Genomic DNA, 17,632 nt, shown 5'->3' with positions numbered 1-17,632 from the left:
CTAAAAATACAAAGATTAGCTGGGCGTAGTGGCATGTGCCCGTGATCCCATTACTTGGATCCCAATTACTTGGGAGGGTGAGGCAGGAGAATCAGTTGAACCCGGGAGACGGAGGTTGCAGTGAGCCGAGATCATGTCATTGCACTCCAGCCTGGGCAACAAGAGCGAAAAACTCTGTCTTAAAAAAAAAAAAAGAGAGATTACACGTAAGAGTATTCATTAAAAAATTTTACCTTGGTGAAAGAGTGACAACTTTTCAGGTACATCTGTGGAAGCATCCCAGTGCCAGAGGGATCCATCTTCAGAGCAGGTAAACAGATGATCTGGGTTGGATGGGTGAAAGTGAACTTCCCACACTAAGAGACAAGAATCAAGAAGCTCATTCCTGTGCAGATTCGCTGAACAAACAACATTAAACCCCCATCTCTAGGTACCATCTTCCATTATCCTCCATCGCATACCTTCAAGCCTCAAGTCTATCATAAAAATTAAAGGTTTCAGAATTAAAGAAAAGACATCACATAACTTTCCAATGGCTATAACATGTAGAAAGGAAAAAGAACACTTTGGGAGGCTAAGGCGGGTGGATCAGCTAAGGTCAAGACCAGCCTGGGCAACATGGTGAAATACCATCTGTACTAAAAATACAGAAGTTAGCTAGGCGTGGTGGTGCATGCTTGTAGTCCCAGCTACTTAGGAGGCTGAGACAGGAAAATCACTTGAACCTGGGAGGCGGAGGTTGCACGAGCTTGCACCACTGCACTCCAGCCTCGGTGACAAAGTGAGACTGAGGAAAAAAAAAAAAAGGAAAAAGAAGCCAAATAAATTTGTGTACTGGGCAAGGAAATAAATGAAAATAGTAGCTGGGCATGGTGGCTCATGCCTGTAAACCCAACACTTTGGGAGGCCAAGGTGGGTGGATCACCTGAGGTCTGGAGTTCGAGACCAGCTGACCAACATGGTGAAACCCCATCTCTACCAAAAATACAAAAAATTAGCCCGGTGTGGTAGCAGGTGCCTGTAATCCCAGCTACTTGGGAGGCTGAGGTAGGAGAATTGCTTAAACCCGGAAAGTGAGGTTGCAGTGAGCCGAGATTGCGCCATTGCACTCCAGCCTGGGCAAAAAGAGCAAAACTACATCTCAAAAAAAAAAAAAAAAAAAAAGAAAAAAAGAAAAAAAAAGAATTGCTAAAACATTTAACCCTATTACTTTATGAAAAGCTTTTTTTAAAATTTTAAAAATAGAGACAGGGTTTTGCTATGTTATCTACCTTGGTCTTCTACTCCTGGCCTCAAGCAATCCTCCTGCCTCAGCCTCCCAAAGTGCTGGGATTACAGGTGTGTGCCCAGCTAGGAATGACTGTTTTTTATGGAAATTTTTTTTTAAATTGGTAAGCTGTCTTATTTTTCAATTCCTGTGTCATTAATATATGAAGATTATATTATTGGAAAAACTGAGAAAGACCCTAATAGAAACACAAAAATGAATTTCTAAGAGGCAATATCCAATATTGGTTAATGCCAAGATTCTGAATACTTCTGGCCTTTATCAGAGAAATAGCAACTGACTTCTAGCAAACCAAAATTTGGAAATGTTCCAAGAATTTGGATCCAGTTTCAGATGGAGGGCTTTTTATTTTTTATTTGTTGATTATTTATCAAGAGAAACTATTTCTTAGCCCACATATTTATGCATCATACTTTGGGAACATAGGTCAGTGACAAACTTCTACACAATTCAACCCAAAGAAATTCTCTCTCTTTTTGAAACAGGGTCTTGCTCTGGCATCCAGGCTGGAGTGCAGAATGGCATGGTCATGGCTCACTGCAGCCTTGACCTTCCAGGCTTAAGCAATCCGCCTATCTCAGCCTCCCCAGTAGCGAGGACTACAGGCATGCATACCTGGCTACTTTTTGTATTTTTAATAGAGACAGGGTTTCTCCATGTTGCCCAGGCTGGTCTCAAACTCCTGAGCTCAAGCAATCTGCTTGCCTAGGACTCCCAAAGTGCTAGAATTACAGACATGAACTACCATGCTCAGCCCCAAAGAAATTCTATATATTCCAAAATCACATTCAATTCTGAAAGATACCAGTCTTCTTCATTTCCTCAAAATCTTTTATGGCATCATAATTTCTATAGAAATCTAACAATAAAAAAAATTAGCTAGGTGTAGTGGCACATACCTGTAGTCCCAGCTACTCAGAAGGGCAAGGCAAGAGGATCACTTGACCCCAGGAGGTTAAGGCTTAAGTGAGGTACCATGACACTGCACTCCAGCCTGGGCAACATAGTGAGACCTTGTCTCTACAAAAAATAAAAAATTAGCCAGGTATAGTGGTGCATGCCTGTAGCCTCAGCTACTCAGGAGGCTGAGGTGGGAGGATTGATTGAGCCAGGGAGGCAAGGCTGAGGCTGCAGTGGGCTGTGATCACACCACTGCACTCAAACCTGGGTGACAGAGACCCTGTTTTAAAAATATATATATAGTGCCGGGCGCGGTGGCTCACGCCTGTAATCCCAGCACTTTGGGATGCCAAGGCAGGCGGATCACCTGAGGTAAGGAGTTTGAGACCAGCCTGGCCAACATGGTGAAACCCCATTTCTACTAAAAATACAAAAATTAGCCAGGCATGATGGCGCATGCCTTTAGTCCCAGCTACTAGGGAGGCTGAGGCAGAAGAATGGCTTGAACCCGGGAGGCAAAGGTTTCAGTGAGCCACGATCGTGCCACTGCACTCCAGCCTGGGCGACAGAGCAAGACTCTGTCTCAAAAACAAACAAACAAACAAACAAACAAAAAACAGTATAATCCATTCTGGCATGACATCAAAGCCAGAGTGAGAAAATGAAAAATTTCTGTCCAGCTAAATCATCTCCACCAGAATCAAAAGAAAAAAAAAAAAAAAAAAAAAGCTTATAAATCTATCATTCATGTTAAAAAAATGATGCAACAATAAATTGAGGAGCACATTTATTAGCAAATATGACAAAGAGCCTGCATTTGCATGGGAAAAGGGCATTCTGGCACACTTCACTATGGCATATAAAATGGTATGATTTTTATTACCTTTCTTCGGGGAGCGGAGTCTCACTATATTGTCCAGGCTAGAGTGCAGAGGTGCAATCATAATGCACTGCAGCCTTGAATTCCCGGACTCAAGCAATCCTCCTACCTCAGCCTCCCAAGAAGCTGGTGCATGTCACCCACCTGCCTTAAACTAGTATTATTAACTTTTTAAAGAGGTTATGTTGCCTAAGCTGGCCTAAACTCTCGGGCTCAAGCAATCTTCCCACCTCATGCTCCTGAGTAGCTGGAACTACAGGCAAGTGCCAATGTGCCTGGCTTAAACTGGTATTATTTTTGTGTAGAAAAATCTGTCAGTGCATTATGCAAAAGGTCTGGCCTAGCAATTCTACTTCTAAAAAATTATCCTAAGAAAAAAAGTACATAAGGCTGGGCATGGGAATAATGGCTCATGCAATCCTAGCACTTTGGGAGAATTGTGTTAAGTCCAGGAGTTCGAGGCTGCAATGAGCTATGATCACACCACTACTGCACTCCGGCCTAGGCAACAGAGACCCTATCTCAAAAAAAGTACATATAGATAAATATCTAAGGATTCCACTACAGTTTTGGATATAAGAATGAAACCTGTGGCTGCTGTGGTGGCTCACAACTCACACCTGTAAACTCAGCATTTCCTGAGGATCACTTGAGCCCAGGAGTTTGAGACCAGCCTGGGCAATAAAGTGAAACCCCATATCTACAAAAAAACAAACAACAACAAAAAATCAGCTAGGCGTGGTGGCATACACCTATAGTCCTATTTACTTGGGAGGCTAATGCAGGAGGATCACCTAAGCCCTGGAAGTCAAGGCTGTAGTGAGCCGTGACTGCACCACTGCACTCCAGCCTGGGCGACAGAGCCAGACCCTGTCTTTTAAAAAGCCGGGCACGGTGGCTCATGCCTGTAATCCCAGCACTTTGGGAGGCTGAGGCGGGCAGATCACCTGAGGACGGGAGTTCAAGACCAGCCTGACCAACAATGGAGAAACCCAGTCTCTACTAAAAATATAAAATTAGCCGGGTGTGGTGGTGTATGCCTGTAATCCCAGCTACTTGGGAGGCTGAGGCAAGAGAATCGCTTGAACTAGGGAAGCGGAGGTTGTACTGAGCCAAGATAGCGCCACTGCACTCCAGCCCGGGCAACAAGGGTGAAACTCCATCTCCAAAAAAAAAAAAAAAAAAAAGTTAAAGAACATAAATGTCAAGTAAAAAGAAATTAGATAATTATTTAAATTTATACAATTCAGTCATTAAAAGCTACAATGTAAAATGATCCACATGCATCATTATGGAAAGGTGCTTATTATATGTCATATAACTTACCCAATACAAACTTTTTGTATCTCCACAATACTTACTTTCAGCTTCATGTGCCTTCAGCAGAGACACAGGCATAGTACCTTGTCTAACATCCCAAATACTCAACATTCCATCTTGGCCACCAGTAGCTACAACATGCTGTTGGTTGGGATGTCTATCAACGCAGTGGAGTGGCACTCGGTCACCAGTCCTTTTGTGGGAGATAACAATGACATCAAAATCAAATAAAGTATAATTTACCTTTGTGTGTAACACAGGAAACACGTTTTTTTTGGTTGTTGTTGTTGTTTGTTTGTTTTGAGACAAGGCCTCACTTACCCAGGCTGGAGTGCAGTGCTGCAATCATTGCTCACTGAAGACTCAAACTCCCTGGGCTCAGGTGATCCTCCCACCTCAGCCTCCTGAGTTGCTAGGAGTACATGTGTGTACCATCATGCCTGGTTAACTTTTTGTATTTTTGTAGAGATGGGGTTTCTCCTTGTTGCCCAGGTTGGTCTCAAACTCCCAGGCTCAAGTGATCTAGCCACCTTAGCCTCCCAAAGTGCTGGGATGACTGGTAACTATACCCAGCCTGTTTTTTTGTTTTTTTAAGAGACAGGGTCTTGACCAGGCTTAGTGGTTCACGTCTATAATCCCAGCATTTTGGGAGGCCAAGGCAGGTGGATGACTTGAGGACAGGAGTTCAAGACCAACCAGGCCAACTGGCGAAACCCCATCTCTACTAAAAATACAAAAACTAGCCAGGCATGGTGGCACATGCCTGTAGTCCCAGCTACTTGGGAGGCTGAGGCATGAGAATCGCTTGAACCTGGTAGGCAGAAGTTGCAGTGAGCCAAGATCATGCCACTGCACTCCAGCCTGAGCAACAGAGTGAAACTCTGTCTCAAAAAATAAAAAAAATAAAAAAAAGACAGGGTCTTGTTTTGTCACCCAGGCTAGAGTGCAGTGGTGTTATCTACAGCTTGCTGCAATCTGGACTCAAAAGAGCCTTTTGCCTCAGCCTCCCAAGTAGCTAGGACTACACGCACATGCTACGGTGCCTGGCTATTTTAAGAAATTTTTGTAGAGATGGAGTCTCACTGTGTTGCCCCACCTGGTCTCAAACTTCTCACTGCAGATAATCCTTCCAAAGTGTTGGGATTACAGGCGTGAGCCACCATGCTCAGTCAAGAAACATGTTTTATATGGTAACTAAGTGACAACTTAGTGGCTGGAGCTACTGGCTGAATCTTTTCTTTATTTGAGACGGAGTTTTGTTCTTGTTGCCCAGGCTGGAATGCAATGGCTTGATCTTGGTTCACTGCAAACTCTGCCTCCTGGGTTCAAATGATCCTCCTGCCTCAGCCTCCCGAGTAGCTGGGTCTACAGGCACATGCCACCATGCCTGGCTAGTTTTTGTTTTTTTAGTAGAGATGGGGTTTCACCATGTTGGCCAGGCTGGTATTGAACTCCTGACCTCAAGTGATCCACCTGCTTTGGCCTCCCAAAGTGCTGGGATTACAAGCATGAGCAACCATGCCCGGCCTGGCTGAATCTTAATGATACCAAAAAAATGAACTAAATTAGATATATTTCTAAATAGTACAATTTGGAAACAATTCAAGGCCACAATTATTTATTTTCACTTCAGTCTGGAGACATGGAATGAAAGATAATCCGATGGTAAGATGTACAAATCACATTTCCACTTATTGGATTATTTAAAAATTCATACATCAAGTATACTAAGTATGATTTATCATCTTATTTAATGCTTAGTTTATGTAACTATTTTTTCAGTGTGATACATTCTATTTTCTTATGAGAGAAGGCTGTACACCTAAAAAGGGGGATTTCTGCTCGGAAAAATTATCTGGAATTATATTTTCCCCCCAGTCATTACATCTGGAGTATATTTTATCCATTAAACAATCACTGAAAAAGCAGAAATAAGTTCTCCATGAAATAATACAAACTTCAAAGAGTAAAGGCTCTGAATCACTCTTAACAAATAATTACTAAACGAAACACAGTAGTATCAGCCCCATGCTTGCTCTACCAAATTTTAATCAGGGATCTCCCTCTTAAAACGCAATTAAATACAATATGGCTTAAAGCCAGTAACTATAAACAACCTAACACATTAATTTTTGGATTACATTACTGAAATTACAAGTCAACACTTACAGTGACAATATCTGAGAAGGTTCATTTCCTTGTTGTCTGAAATCCCATATTTTCAACTGTCCAATTGAATTTACAGTAAGAATCTCAGGAGTTCGAAGAAAGGTTACAGCATGGAGTGTACTACTATCTGCATTGTCTAAAAATTTAAAAAATGGTAATATGTGTTAATGAGTCCCCTTTTTTTCCAAGAAAATCTTAAATCGCACTCCTTTCATGGATTGATATATTACAATTTCCAGTAACTTATAATTTAAATTTCTATAGAAAAATGCATGGTAATGTATATGTTTAAATGGATTCTCTTTGGATGGAAAAATATTACTCACAGGATGTCTGAACTGTTTTCTGTTTCTTTTTTTTTGAGACGGAGTTTCACTCTTGTTGCCCAGGCTGGAGTGCAATGGCACGATCTCGGCTTACCGCAATCACTGCCTCTCGGATTCAAGCAATTCTCCTGCCTCAGCCTCCCAAGTAGCTGGGATGACAGGCATATGCCACCACACCTGGCTAATTTTGTATTTTTAGTAGAAATGGGGTTTCTCCAAGTTGGTCAGGCTGGTCTAGAACTCCTGACCTCAGCTGATCCACCAGCCTCAGCCTCCCAAAATGCTGGGATTACAGGCGTGAGCCACCACGCCTGGCCTACTGTTTTCTTTCTCTTTTTTGAGACTGATCTCGCTCAGGCTAGAGGGCAGTGGCGCCCTCTTGGCTCACTGTAACTTACGCCTCCCAGGTTCAAGCGATTCTCTTGCCTCAGCCTGTCTAGTAGCTGGGATTACAAGTACATGCCAACCTGCCTGGCTAATTTTTGTATTTTTAGTAGAGACGGAGTTTCACCATGTTGGCCAGGCTGGTCTCAAACTCCTGAGCTCAGGTGATCCGCCTGCCTCAGCCTCCCAAAGTGCTGGGATTACAGGCGTGAGCCACCAGGCCTGGCCTTGAAGTGTTTTCTAAATGGAAGGCTGAGTTTTCATACATTCCTTTTTAACTCTTAAGATTGTTAACCTGCATTTCTGAGACAGTTGTTCAAGCTCCTCTAAATCCAATCTTACTTCCCAGTAGTCCCTGACCTAGAACTTCCATTCTATTGAGCCAAACCCCAGTGCTTCCTACAGAGCTCATTCTAACTTTCTATTATTCTACAGACTCATCCCAAATCTACTCATTTTCACCCTCATCAACTCTCGCCCTCTCCATGAAGTCATTCCTGATTGTCATAATGGTCCTTTTTATTGATTTCCTGGTGTTTAGAACTTACGCCTCATAATTTAACATATACTTTATGGACTTTAGTTTGTGCCACTCCTCTACACTGCCACCAGGCAATGGTCATGAATTAACAAATAAGTGAACTCGCCCAGTGCAGTGGGTCACATCTGTAATCTCAGCACTTTGGGAGGCCGAGGTGGGCAGACCACTTGAGCCCAGGAGTTTGAGACCAGCCTGGGCAACACGGTGAAACCTCATTTCTACAAAAATTAGCTGGGCATGCTGGTATGCATCTGTAGTCCCAGACACCTGGGAGGCTGAGGTGGGAGGATCACTTGAACCTGGGAGGCAGAGGTTGCAGTGAGCTGGGATCATGCCACTGCACTCCAGGCTGGGTGACAGAGCAAGACCCTGTCTCAAAAAAAAAAAAAAAAAAGTAATGCAACTTAACTCAAAACTGAAAATCATAATAAACAACACAAAAGACCAGGTACAGTGGCTCACGCCTGTAATTCCAGCATTTGGGAAGCCAAGGCTGGCGAATGACAAGGTCAAGAGATCAAGACCATCCTGCCCAACATGTTGAAAGCCCGTCTCTACTAAAAATACAAAAAGTAGCTGAGCGTGGTGGCGTGTGCCTATAGTCCTAGCTACTTGGGAGGCTGAAGCTGCAGAATCGCGTGAACCCGGGAGGTGGAGGTTGCAGTGAGCTGAGGTCATGCCACTGTACTCCAGCTTGGTGACAGAGTGAGATTGCATCTTAAAAAAAAAAAAAAAAAAACCACCCACAAAATGGATTCATGGGCTCAATTCCTAGAGATTCTGATTTAAGAGGTCTAGAGTGGTGGACAGTTAAAAAATTACCTCAGAGAAGTCTGACTGAAGCATAGTTGAGAACCATTACACTTAGTTTTCCACCTAAAAGATGAAACCTCTGTGATTTTGCATTACAGACTCTGTAATCTGGCCCCAGTTTACCCCTCTCTTGCTTCATCTTTCATCTCTCCTACATAGATATCTAAAGTCAGGTCAAACCATACTTTTTGTCATTCTCTGAATGTCTTTATCCTGCCTCTGGCCTATTCCCTTTGTCTAGCACACCATCTTTTAGTCTTACTTATGGTCTAGAACCCAGAAAAACTATTAATTACTACCTACTCCCAGATGCTTTATCTGATAATGCCCTCTCGCCAAAAAAACAAACAAACAAAAAAATGGTTTCTGTTTCTTCTAGTCAGTCATCCATACCGGCCTCGTCAACCTACTCTCTTGACAAAGGGATCCTGCCATGCGTGCATGTGTACATGTATTTTTTTGAGACTGAGTCTTGCTCTGTCACCCAGGCTGGAGTGCAGTGGCGTGATCTTGGCTCACTGCAGCCTCTCAGTCTCTCACGTTCAAGCAATTCTCATGACTTAGCCTCCCAAGCAGCTGGGATTATAGGCGTGTGCCACCATGCCCAGCTAACGTTTGTAATTTCAGTAGAGACAGGGTTCTGCTACGTTGGCCAGGCTGGTCTCAAACTCTTGGCCTCAAATGATCTGCTTGCCTGGTCTCCTAATGTGCTGGGATTATAGGCATGAGCCACTGCTACCAGCCATATATTTTTATATCCCTCAATCACTTAACATTGTGTTTACTTTTTTTTTCTTGAGACGGAGTCTCATTCTGTCACCCAGGCTGGAGTGCAGTGGTGCGATCTTGACTCACTGCAAGCTCCGCCTCCCAGGTTCATGCCATTCTCCTGCCTCAGCCTCCAAAGTAGCTGTGACTACAGACGACTGTCGACACTACGCCAGGCTAATTTTTTGTATTTTTAGTAGAGACAAGGTTTCACCATGTTAGCCAGGATGGTCTCAATCTCCTGACCTTGTGATCCGCCTGCCTCGGCCTCCCAAAGTGTTGCGATTTACAGGCGTGAGCCACCGTGTCCGGCTCATTGTGTTTACTTTTTTTTTGAGATGGAGTCTCGCTCCGTCGCCAGGTTAGCGTGCAATGGTATAATCTTGGCTCACTGCAACCTCTACCTCCCAGGTTCAAGCGATTCTCCTGCCTCAGCCTCCTGAGTAGCTGGGACTACAGGCACATGCCACCCCACCCAGCTAATTTTTGTTATGTTTAGTAGAGACGGACTTTCACCATGTTGGCCAAGATGATCACGATCTCTCGACCTCGTGATCCGCCCGCCTTGGCCTCCCAAAGTGCTGGGGTAACAGGCATGAGCCATCATGCCCGGCAGTGTTTACTTAGTATACGGTAAGCACTCAATTACTCTGTGATGAATGAAAGGAATACAATGATTTTTCTTTTTTTGAGACGGAGTCTCCCTCTGTTGCCCAGGTGGGAGTATAGAGTGCCATCACAGCTCACCGCAACCTCTGCCTCTCGGGTTCAAGTGATTCTCCTGCCTCAGCCTCCTGAGTAGCTGGGATTACAAACATGCGCCACCATGCCTGGCTCACTTTTCTTTTCTTTTTTTTTTTGAGACAGAGTTTCACTCTTATTGCCCAGGCTGGAGTGCAATGGCACAATCTGCTCACTGCAACCTCCGCCTCTCGGGTTCAAGTGATTCTCCTGCCTCAGCCTCCCGAGTAGCTGGGATTACAGGCATGTGCCACCATTCCCGGCTAATTTTTGTATTTTTAATAGAGAGAGTGTTTCTCCATGTTGGTCAGGCTGCTCTCGGACTCCCAACCTCAGGTGATCCGCCTCCCAAAGTGCTGCGATTGCTGGGGTAAGCCACCACACCCAGCCTAACTTTTGTATTTTTAATAGAGACAAGGTTTCGCCATGTTGGCCAGGCTGGGATTTTTCTTACCTATGGTTCTTACAGCTTCCTTGTGATCAGCTCTGAAGAGATTTATTCGACCATCCTCTCCAACTGTAACGATTTCTGGGTTGTTGCACACAACACCTGTACATGGTGCACTGCTATAGGAAGGACTGCCAGGGCCTGCGTGGTAGTGAGCTGTAGTCCACTGCTGGTTGACTGACAGAGTCTAGGCATCAGAAATGAGGATGCTATTAAAGAAAAGTACTAAGGAACTAGCACTTCTTACCAACAAGAGTATCTTTAAATTCTGACTCACATCCTTCTACAAGAATAAATCTCTCTTTTTTCCTTTAGAATAATGAAATCTAGAAACTACCTGCATCAAAGTTCTGTACACACAGAATTAGATTCAAAAGAAATACTGTTTAATAATGCCTCACATTTATCTCAAACTACAGTAATGACTTTTAGGGATCAAGCAGTTGGATGTTCAAAAGCAACTCTTTGTATTCTTATGGGAATTAAGCTACATCTAAAATATACATCTCTGGCCCATGGCTGTGGCTCATGCCTGTAATCCTAGCACTTTGGGAGGCCAAGGCAGGCAGATCATCTGAGGTCAGGAGTTTGAGACCAGCCTGGTCAATATGGTGAAATCCCATCTCTACTAAAAATACAAAAATTAGCCAGGTATGGTGGCACACACCTGTAATCCCAGCTACTTGGGAAGCTAAGGTGGGAGAATTGCTTGAACCAGGGAGGTGCAGGCTGCAGTGAGTAGAGATCGTGCCACTGCACTCTAGCCTGGGTGACAGAAAGAGACTCTGTCTCTAAATAAATAAATAAATAAATAAACATTAATCTCTGTAGCTTTTTCTAAATGACTCAAAAAAACTTTCAACATGAACTGGGTCTTATATTTACTAGGCATGTCTATTAGAAACGTTACCTTTGGCCGGGAGCGGTGGCTCACACCTGTAATCCCAGCACTTTGGGAGGGTGAAGAGGGCTGATCACCTGAGGTCAGGAGTTCGAGATCAGCCTGACCAACATGGAGAAACCCCATCTCTACGAAAAATATAAAATTAGCCGGGCGTGGTGTCACATGCCTGTAATCCCAGCTACTTGGGAGGCTGAGGCAGGAGAATCACTTGAAGCTGGAAGGCGGAGCTTGTGATGAGCTGAGATTGCGCCACTGCACTCCAGTGCCTGGGCAAAAAGAGCAAAACTCCATCTCAAAAAAAAAAAAAAAAAAAAATCACTTTTCAAACTGAAGTTCTTTACCTGGTTATTCGGATGGTGAAGGAAAACTGTTACACATCCTGTTGATGAAGCAGTGACAATTCTTTCCTGGTCAAAAAACTAAAGAGAAAATTTCTGCTTGTTAAAGATTCAGAAATATTAGCAGGGAGGAAATCTATTCGTTTATTTAACTCAATTAGTAGCAAATGGTAACAATTTTAAAAAGCAAAGCGCCTATGAGTGCTAAATAAATAACGTGTTAACGGAGCTGAAAGTCCAAACTGCCATACAAAGTATTTTCATGAATAAACAGTATTTTTTTCCTAGACACATTCACCCACCATTGACTTAATTTGAGACTAACACAATAAAACATTAGAAAAATATCATTCCTGGCTGGGTGCGGTGGCTCACGCCTGTAATCCCAGCACTTTGGGAGGCCTAGGCGGACAGATCGCTTGAGTTCAGGAGCTCAGGACCACCCTGGGCAACGTGGCGAGACCTTGTCTCTACAAAAATACAAAAATGAGTCGGGGTTGTAGGGAAGCGGAGCTTGCAGCGAGCCAAGCTGGAGCCCCTGCATTCCAGCCTGGTTGACAGAGCAAGACTCAGCTTCAAAAAAAGAACAAAAATTTTTAAAAAGAAAAGCCAGGCGCGGTGGCTCACGCCTGTAATCCCAGCACTTTGGGAGGCTGAAGCAGGCAGATCACGAGGTCAGGAGTTCGAGACTAGCCTGACCAATATGTTGAAACCCCATCTCTACTAAAAATACAAAAATTAGCTGGGCGTGGTGGCAGGCGCCTGTACTCCCAGCTACTCAGCAGGCTGAGGCAGAAGAATCGTTTGAACCCAGGAGGCAGGGTTGCAGTGAGCCGAGATCGTGCCACTGCACTCCAGCTTGGGCGACAGAGTGAGACTCCGTCTCAAAAAAAAGAAAAAGAAAAAAGAAAAAGAAAAAAAGAAAGGAAAAATATTGTCCAGGTACAGTGGCTCACGCTTGTAATCCTAGCACTTCGGGAGGCCAAGCCGGGTGAACCACGAGGTCAGGAGTTCAAGACCAGCCTAGCCAACATGGTGAAACCCCATCTCTACTAAAAACACAAAAATTAGCCAGGCATGGAGGCATGTGCCAATTGTCCCAGCTACTCAGGACGCTGAGGCAGAAGAACTGCATGAACCCAGGAGGCAGAGGTTGCAGTGAGCTGAGATCGTGCCACTGCACTCCAGTTCAAGTGACAGTATGAGACTCCGTTTCAAAAAAAAAAAAAAAAATCTTTCCTAGGGCTAGATAGCTGTCTTTCTTCTCTCTGTCTCTCTTTCTCTTTCTTTTTTTTTTGGGACAGCGTTTCGCTCTTGTTGCCCAGACTGGCACACTCTCAGCTTATTGTAACCTCTGCGCCCAGGTTCAAGAGATTCTCCTGCCTCAGCTTCCCGAGTAGCTGGGATTACAGGCGTACACCAGGGCTGGGTAGCTTTCTACAGAATAAAACGCAGGGGCTCTCCACACCAGGATTTGAAAACTTAATTTCGGCCAGGCACAGTGGCTCACTCCTGCAATCCCAGCATTTTGGGAGGCCGAGATCAGGAGTTCAAGACCATCCTGGTTAATATGGTGAAACCTCGTCTCTACTAAAAATAAAAAAAATTAGCCGGGTGTGGTGGCCTGCGCCTGTAGTCCCAGCTACCTGGGAGGCTGAGGCAGGAGAACTGCTTGAATCCGGGAAGTGGAGGCTGTAGTGAGCCGAGATCATGCCACTGTACTCCAGCTGGGGAGACAGAGTGAGACAACAACTCAAAAAAAAAAAAAAAAAAAAAAAAGAAAAGAAAAAAAGAAAGCTCAATTTCATCCCCACCACTCACTACTGGTTTCGAGACTTTGGCCAAGTTAAGTTCACTAAATCGTGGTAAATCTTTAAAACGGGAGCACTAATCTCTGCTTAGGGAGTTGTTATGAGAATTCAAAAAACAAAATGATGTTAATCCCCCTGCACAGTATCTGTCACATAGTACATGCTCAAGATATATTAGTCTCAATTTTCTCATTAATAAAACAAAGTAACAATACTTGATTTACTGGCAAGCAACAATAATTAATTTTTGTAAAGCTCCCCAAACGGTACTTAGCACATAGTCGACGGTCAATAAATAAAAAAGTATGATTAAATCTACATCCCCTTTCCCAGTCCTTTTTCTGCCACTAAATGGCTAAATGATGTCAGGCAAATCATAACTTACAGAGCACTCAGTTTTTTGCAAACGAGGGGTGACACAAGACAACCTTTATGATGCTCTGCTTGTTTAAATGTATTACTCAAGACTTTCAAAGTTAGCTTTTGGATGCTACACAGATTTACCTGTAAATCCATGACATCACCATGGTGTCTGATATCACACAATAACTGATGGTCTCCTTCAAACCCTCCATCAGAGTCCAAGTTTCCAAAATCTCCAATAGACCACAGTGAAACATAATTTTCCTGTAAAACAAAGAGTTGTGTCTTGAGATGACATAAACGTCAACTCTCGGAAAATAAAAGTTGTGCTTCCGTCCAGAAAGCTTGCTCCAAAACTTCTCAGACAAATAGTATGGTGAGTCTAAAACGTAACGAGGTATGAGGCTCAGGCACACCATCACGGGCTCTGAGCTATGGAGCAACCGCGCCTGAGACAGGGTCCGAGGGACCTAGAAGTGCGAGAAAAACCAGAAGGTGGGAGTTGGCGCGCGCCCGGCCAGGGGTCAGCTCAACCGGAGGGAGGGAAGAAGCAGGGGCTCGTCCCTATCAGCGGGGATACCTCATTGTCCCAAGATCCTGTAGCGAACGTCTCCGCGGTCTGCAAACTTCCGGGAGGCAGCGGTCGCCAGCGGGTTTTGCTGATTTTCTGAGACACAAACTTCGCATAAATTTCCTCCATGCCGAAAGCAGTCGCAGCAGGTACTGCAAAAAGCAAGCACAGTGCGCGCCTCTCAGCCCCGCCTCTTCCCGCGGAACCCTGATTGGATGGGACTTTAGGAGGCAGACGGTGGCTGCAGAGAGTCAATTCTCTTCGGTAGCCAGTGTGGGCACGGTCAGTATACAAACTGGGAGAACCTAGACTGAGAGGCCCATCTCGTAGAGCGACTCTGAGCAAAGGCAAGAGCGCTTTGGCCTTTGAGCAGTAGGACTTGCTCCAAATCTACAATATCAGTATTTTCCTGTGTTCAATAATTGTGCAGTGTAAAATTTAAGATCAAAAATAGAACAAAATCAATACAGTAGAAACCACCTTGAAACCACACCTAAGCAGTTGCAGGTCGCTGCGCATAGAAAACAATTCAAAAATCCTTAAATACTCACGGAAGTACCTCGAATACAGTGCCAACCTACTATCCTAAACCTCTCCCTCTTGTCCCCCAAACAAATACTTTGCTTGAAAGTTAATACACACTGTCAGAGCCTGGAATTAGAATTCTGAAAGACTCCAATTTTAGTTTTGATCCCAATTGCCTAGCTTTGGTCAATTTAATTATGTGCATGATTAAGAATGAGGTTTGTGATATCTATTGTCAATAGCCCAGGAATCAGTTTTCTAGGTTCCTTCTGTGCTTTTGGTTACACCTATAATATTCTTCCCTTCCTCTTTACTCCTCGGAATCCTGCCTATCCTTCAAGGATCTGTTCTTTCCTCAACGATTTCCTGATGACCCCAGCCAATGTTGATCTAAATCAACATCGCTTTTTTTCTTTTTGAAGACAGGGTCTTACTCTGTAGCCCAGGTTGGAGTGCAGTGGCACAATCTCAGCTCACTGCAACCTCCGCCTCCCAGATTAAAGTGATTCTCTCACCTCAGCTTCCAGGGTAGCGGGGACTACAGGTGCGTGTCACCATGCCTGGCTAATTTTTTTTTTTTTTTTAATAAAGACGGGATTTTACCATATTTGCCAGGCTGGTCTCGGACTCCTGACTTCAGGTGATCCGCCTGCCTTGTCCTCCCAAACTGCTGGGATTACAGGCGTGAGCTTGCATTTGATATCTAGACCACTAATTACATATATTTTGGATATATTTTATTGTTAGTTTTCTTAAGATGCATATTCCTCTCTAATTAGAATGTAAATCCTACTGAATACAAGAGGTTGTTTCTTTAAAAAGGGCCATTATGCTACTGTTGTTTTTATGTGATATTGGTAGTCCTACTTCACAGGGACAGTTTACGGAAGCACTGCATGTAAATGCAATCCGTCTGGCTCAGCTTTAGAGTTATCAGGTTCCTATCAAGGATTTGACTTTTTTCTTTTCACCAAATGGAAGATCAAGAAACTGTAGAAAAAATAAAACGGAAAATATTAAGTGGGTTACAGTCCCAAATCAACAATTTATTCACGTTTAATATTTAAGTAAAGAACACTGTTTTGGCTGGGCACGGTGGCTCACGCCTGTAATTCCAGCACTTTGGGAGACCGAGGCAGGCAGATCACGAGGTCAGGAGTTCGAGACCAGCCTGGCCAATATGGTGAAACTCTACTACTAAAAATACAAAAAAATTAGCCGGGCATGGTGGTCGTGCCTGTAATTCCAGCTACTGGGGAGGCTGCGGCAGAATTTCTTGAACCCGGGCCTGGGAGGCGGAGGTTGCAGTGAGCCGAGATCGTGCCACTGCATTCCAGCCTGGGCTACTGAGCGAGACTCCGTCTCAAAAAACAAAACAAAACAAAACAAAAAACTCAGTTTTGTCAGTACTTTCCTTTATGGTCACAGAATCCCAGAAAATAGGTAATGTTGATTTTGGATTGGAAACAGGCCAGCGTCACATTTTACAAAATCGGATAAGAACTAGAATTTGAAAATTGTGCTGACATAGTAGAACAGAGGTCTTAGCCTTGTTTCCTTTTCCAAAAGATTACTGGAGGCCGGGCGCAATGGCTTACGCCTGTAATCCCAGCACTTGGGGAGGCAGAAGAGGGCAGATCCCGAGGTCAGGAGATCGAGACCATCCTGGCTAACACGGTGAAACCCTGCCTCTACTAAAAATACAAAAAATTAGCCGGGCGTGGTGGCGGGCGCCTGTAGTCCCAGCTGCTCAGGAGGCTGAACCCGGAAGGCGGAGCTTGCAGTGAGCCGAGATCGCGCCACTGCACTCCAGCCTGGGCGACACAGCGAGACTCCGTCTCAAAAAAAAAAAAAAAAAAAAAAAAAATTACTGGACTAAGTGATGGCTGGATTCTGTCAGTCTCAGGTCAAACTACGAGTCAGCGATTTGGACGCGACAAGCAATGTTCTCAGTGAACTTCTCACTCATGGTCTTGCAGATCTGATAGCAATAAAGCCATGGTGGAATTTGTGAGGCTTAATTAGGTGGAAATGCACACTTTTGTCGGGAGAATAACACGTTCACCAGAGGACACAGTGGTATTTTTTAACCCATCGCAACTCTTTACGTTCGTATTATTCTAAGGGAGCAAAGCTTTGCCCCAACCCCCACCCCTATGTCCTGGTATTCTTCCACTCCCTGACAGCTTTAGAACCAGGGTTCCAAAGTCTTTGCTTAGCCTAACGGTGACATGTTTGTCACAAAGCCAGAGGCCGGTGTACTTGGGTTAGAGAAGGCCTTTGTCGTTGGGTTTTATTCTTATTGTACTATTCAGGCTCCACCGACCCAAATATTAGTCAACTGGGTTGGGTGAGGTAGGAACGGATGAAGCCCACCGTCTAACAATCTGGACATTTCGAGCAGATCCGCCGCTCGAAACAGCTGACCCAGCCGCGACTGCGGAACCACCAGCAGCGTCTGCAAAGATCGACCCCGCCATCCCGCCGTCCCGCTGGGTGACCGGAGACGCAGCCGGGAACGCGACTGATCAGGCTACCGAGC

The 17,632-nt window shown here is 44.4% G+C and overlaps 1 protein-coding gene across 1 annotated transcript in view; it reads right to left on the bottom strand.

Annotated features, from left to right (window-relative positions):
- NUP43 (nucleoporin 43) overlaps window positions 1-17,554 on the bottom strand; it is a 21,764-nt gene extending 4,210 nt beyond the window's left edge. The window contains exons 1-8 of the mRNA XM_017883653.1: window positions 17,467-17,554; window positions 14,575-14,717; window positions 14,136-14,258; window positions 11,824-11,901; window positions 10,585-10,765; window positions 6,558-6,693; window positions 4,430-4,581; window positions 234-356 (exon numbers count right to left, since the gene is read on the bottom strand). Of these exons, the coding sequence (XP_017739142.1) occupies window positions 234-356; window positions 4,430-4,581; window positions 6,558-6,693; window positions 10,585-10,765; window positions 11,824-11,901; window positions 14,136-14,258; window positions 14,575-14,717; window positions 17,467-17,485 (955 nt within the window). The 5' untranslated portion in view covers window positions 17,486-17,554. The remainder of the gene's footprint in view (window positions 1-233; window positions 357-4,429; window positions 4,582-6,557; window positions 6,694-10,584; window positions 10,766-11,823; window positions 11,902-14,135; window positions 14,259-14,574; window positions 14,718-17,466) is intronic.
- Window positions 17,555-17,632: the final 78 nt, after the last annotated feature.

The sequence above is a fragment of the Rhinopithecus bieti genome, unplaced genomic scaffold (assembly GCF_001698545.2).
Source record: "Rhinopithecus bieti isolate Rb0 unplaced genomic scaffold, ASM169854v2 scaffold_13747, whole genome shotgun sequence".
Lineage (NCBI taxonomy): Eukaryota > Metazoa > Chordata > Mammalia > Primates > Cercopithecidae > Rhinopithecus > Rhinopithecus bieti.
This window is presented reverse-complemented; position numbering and strand designations above follow the sequence as displayed.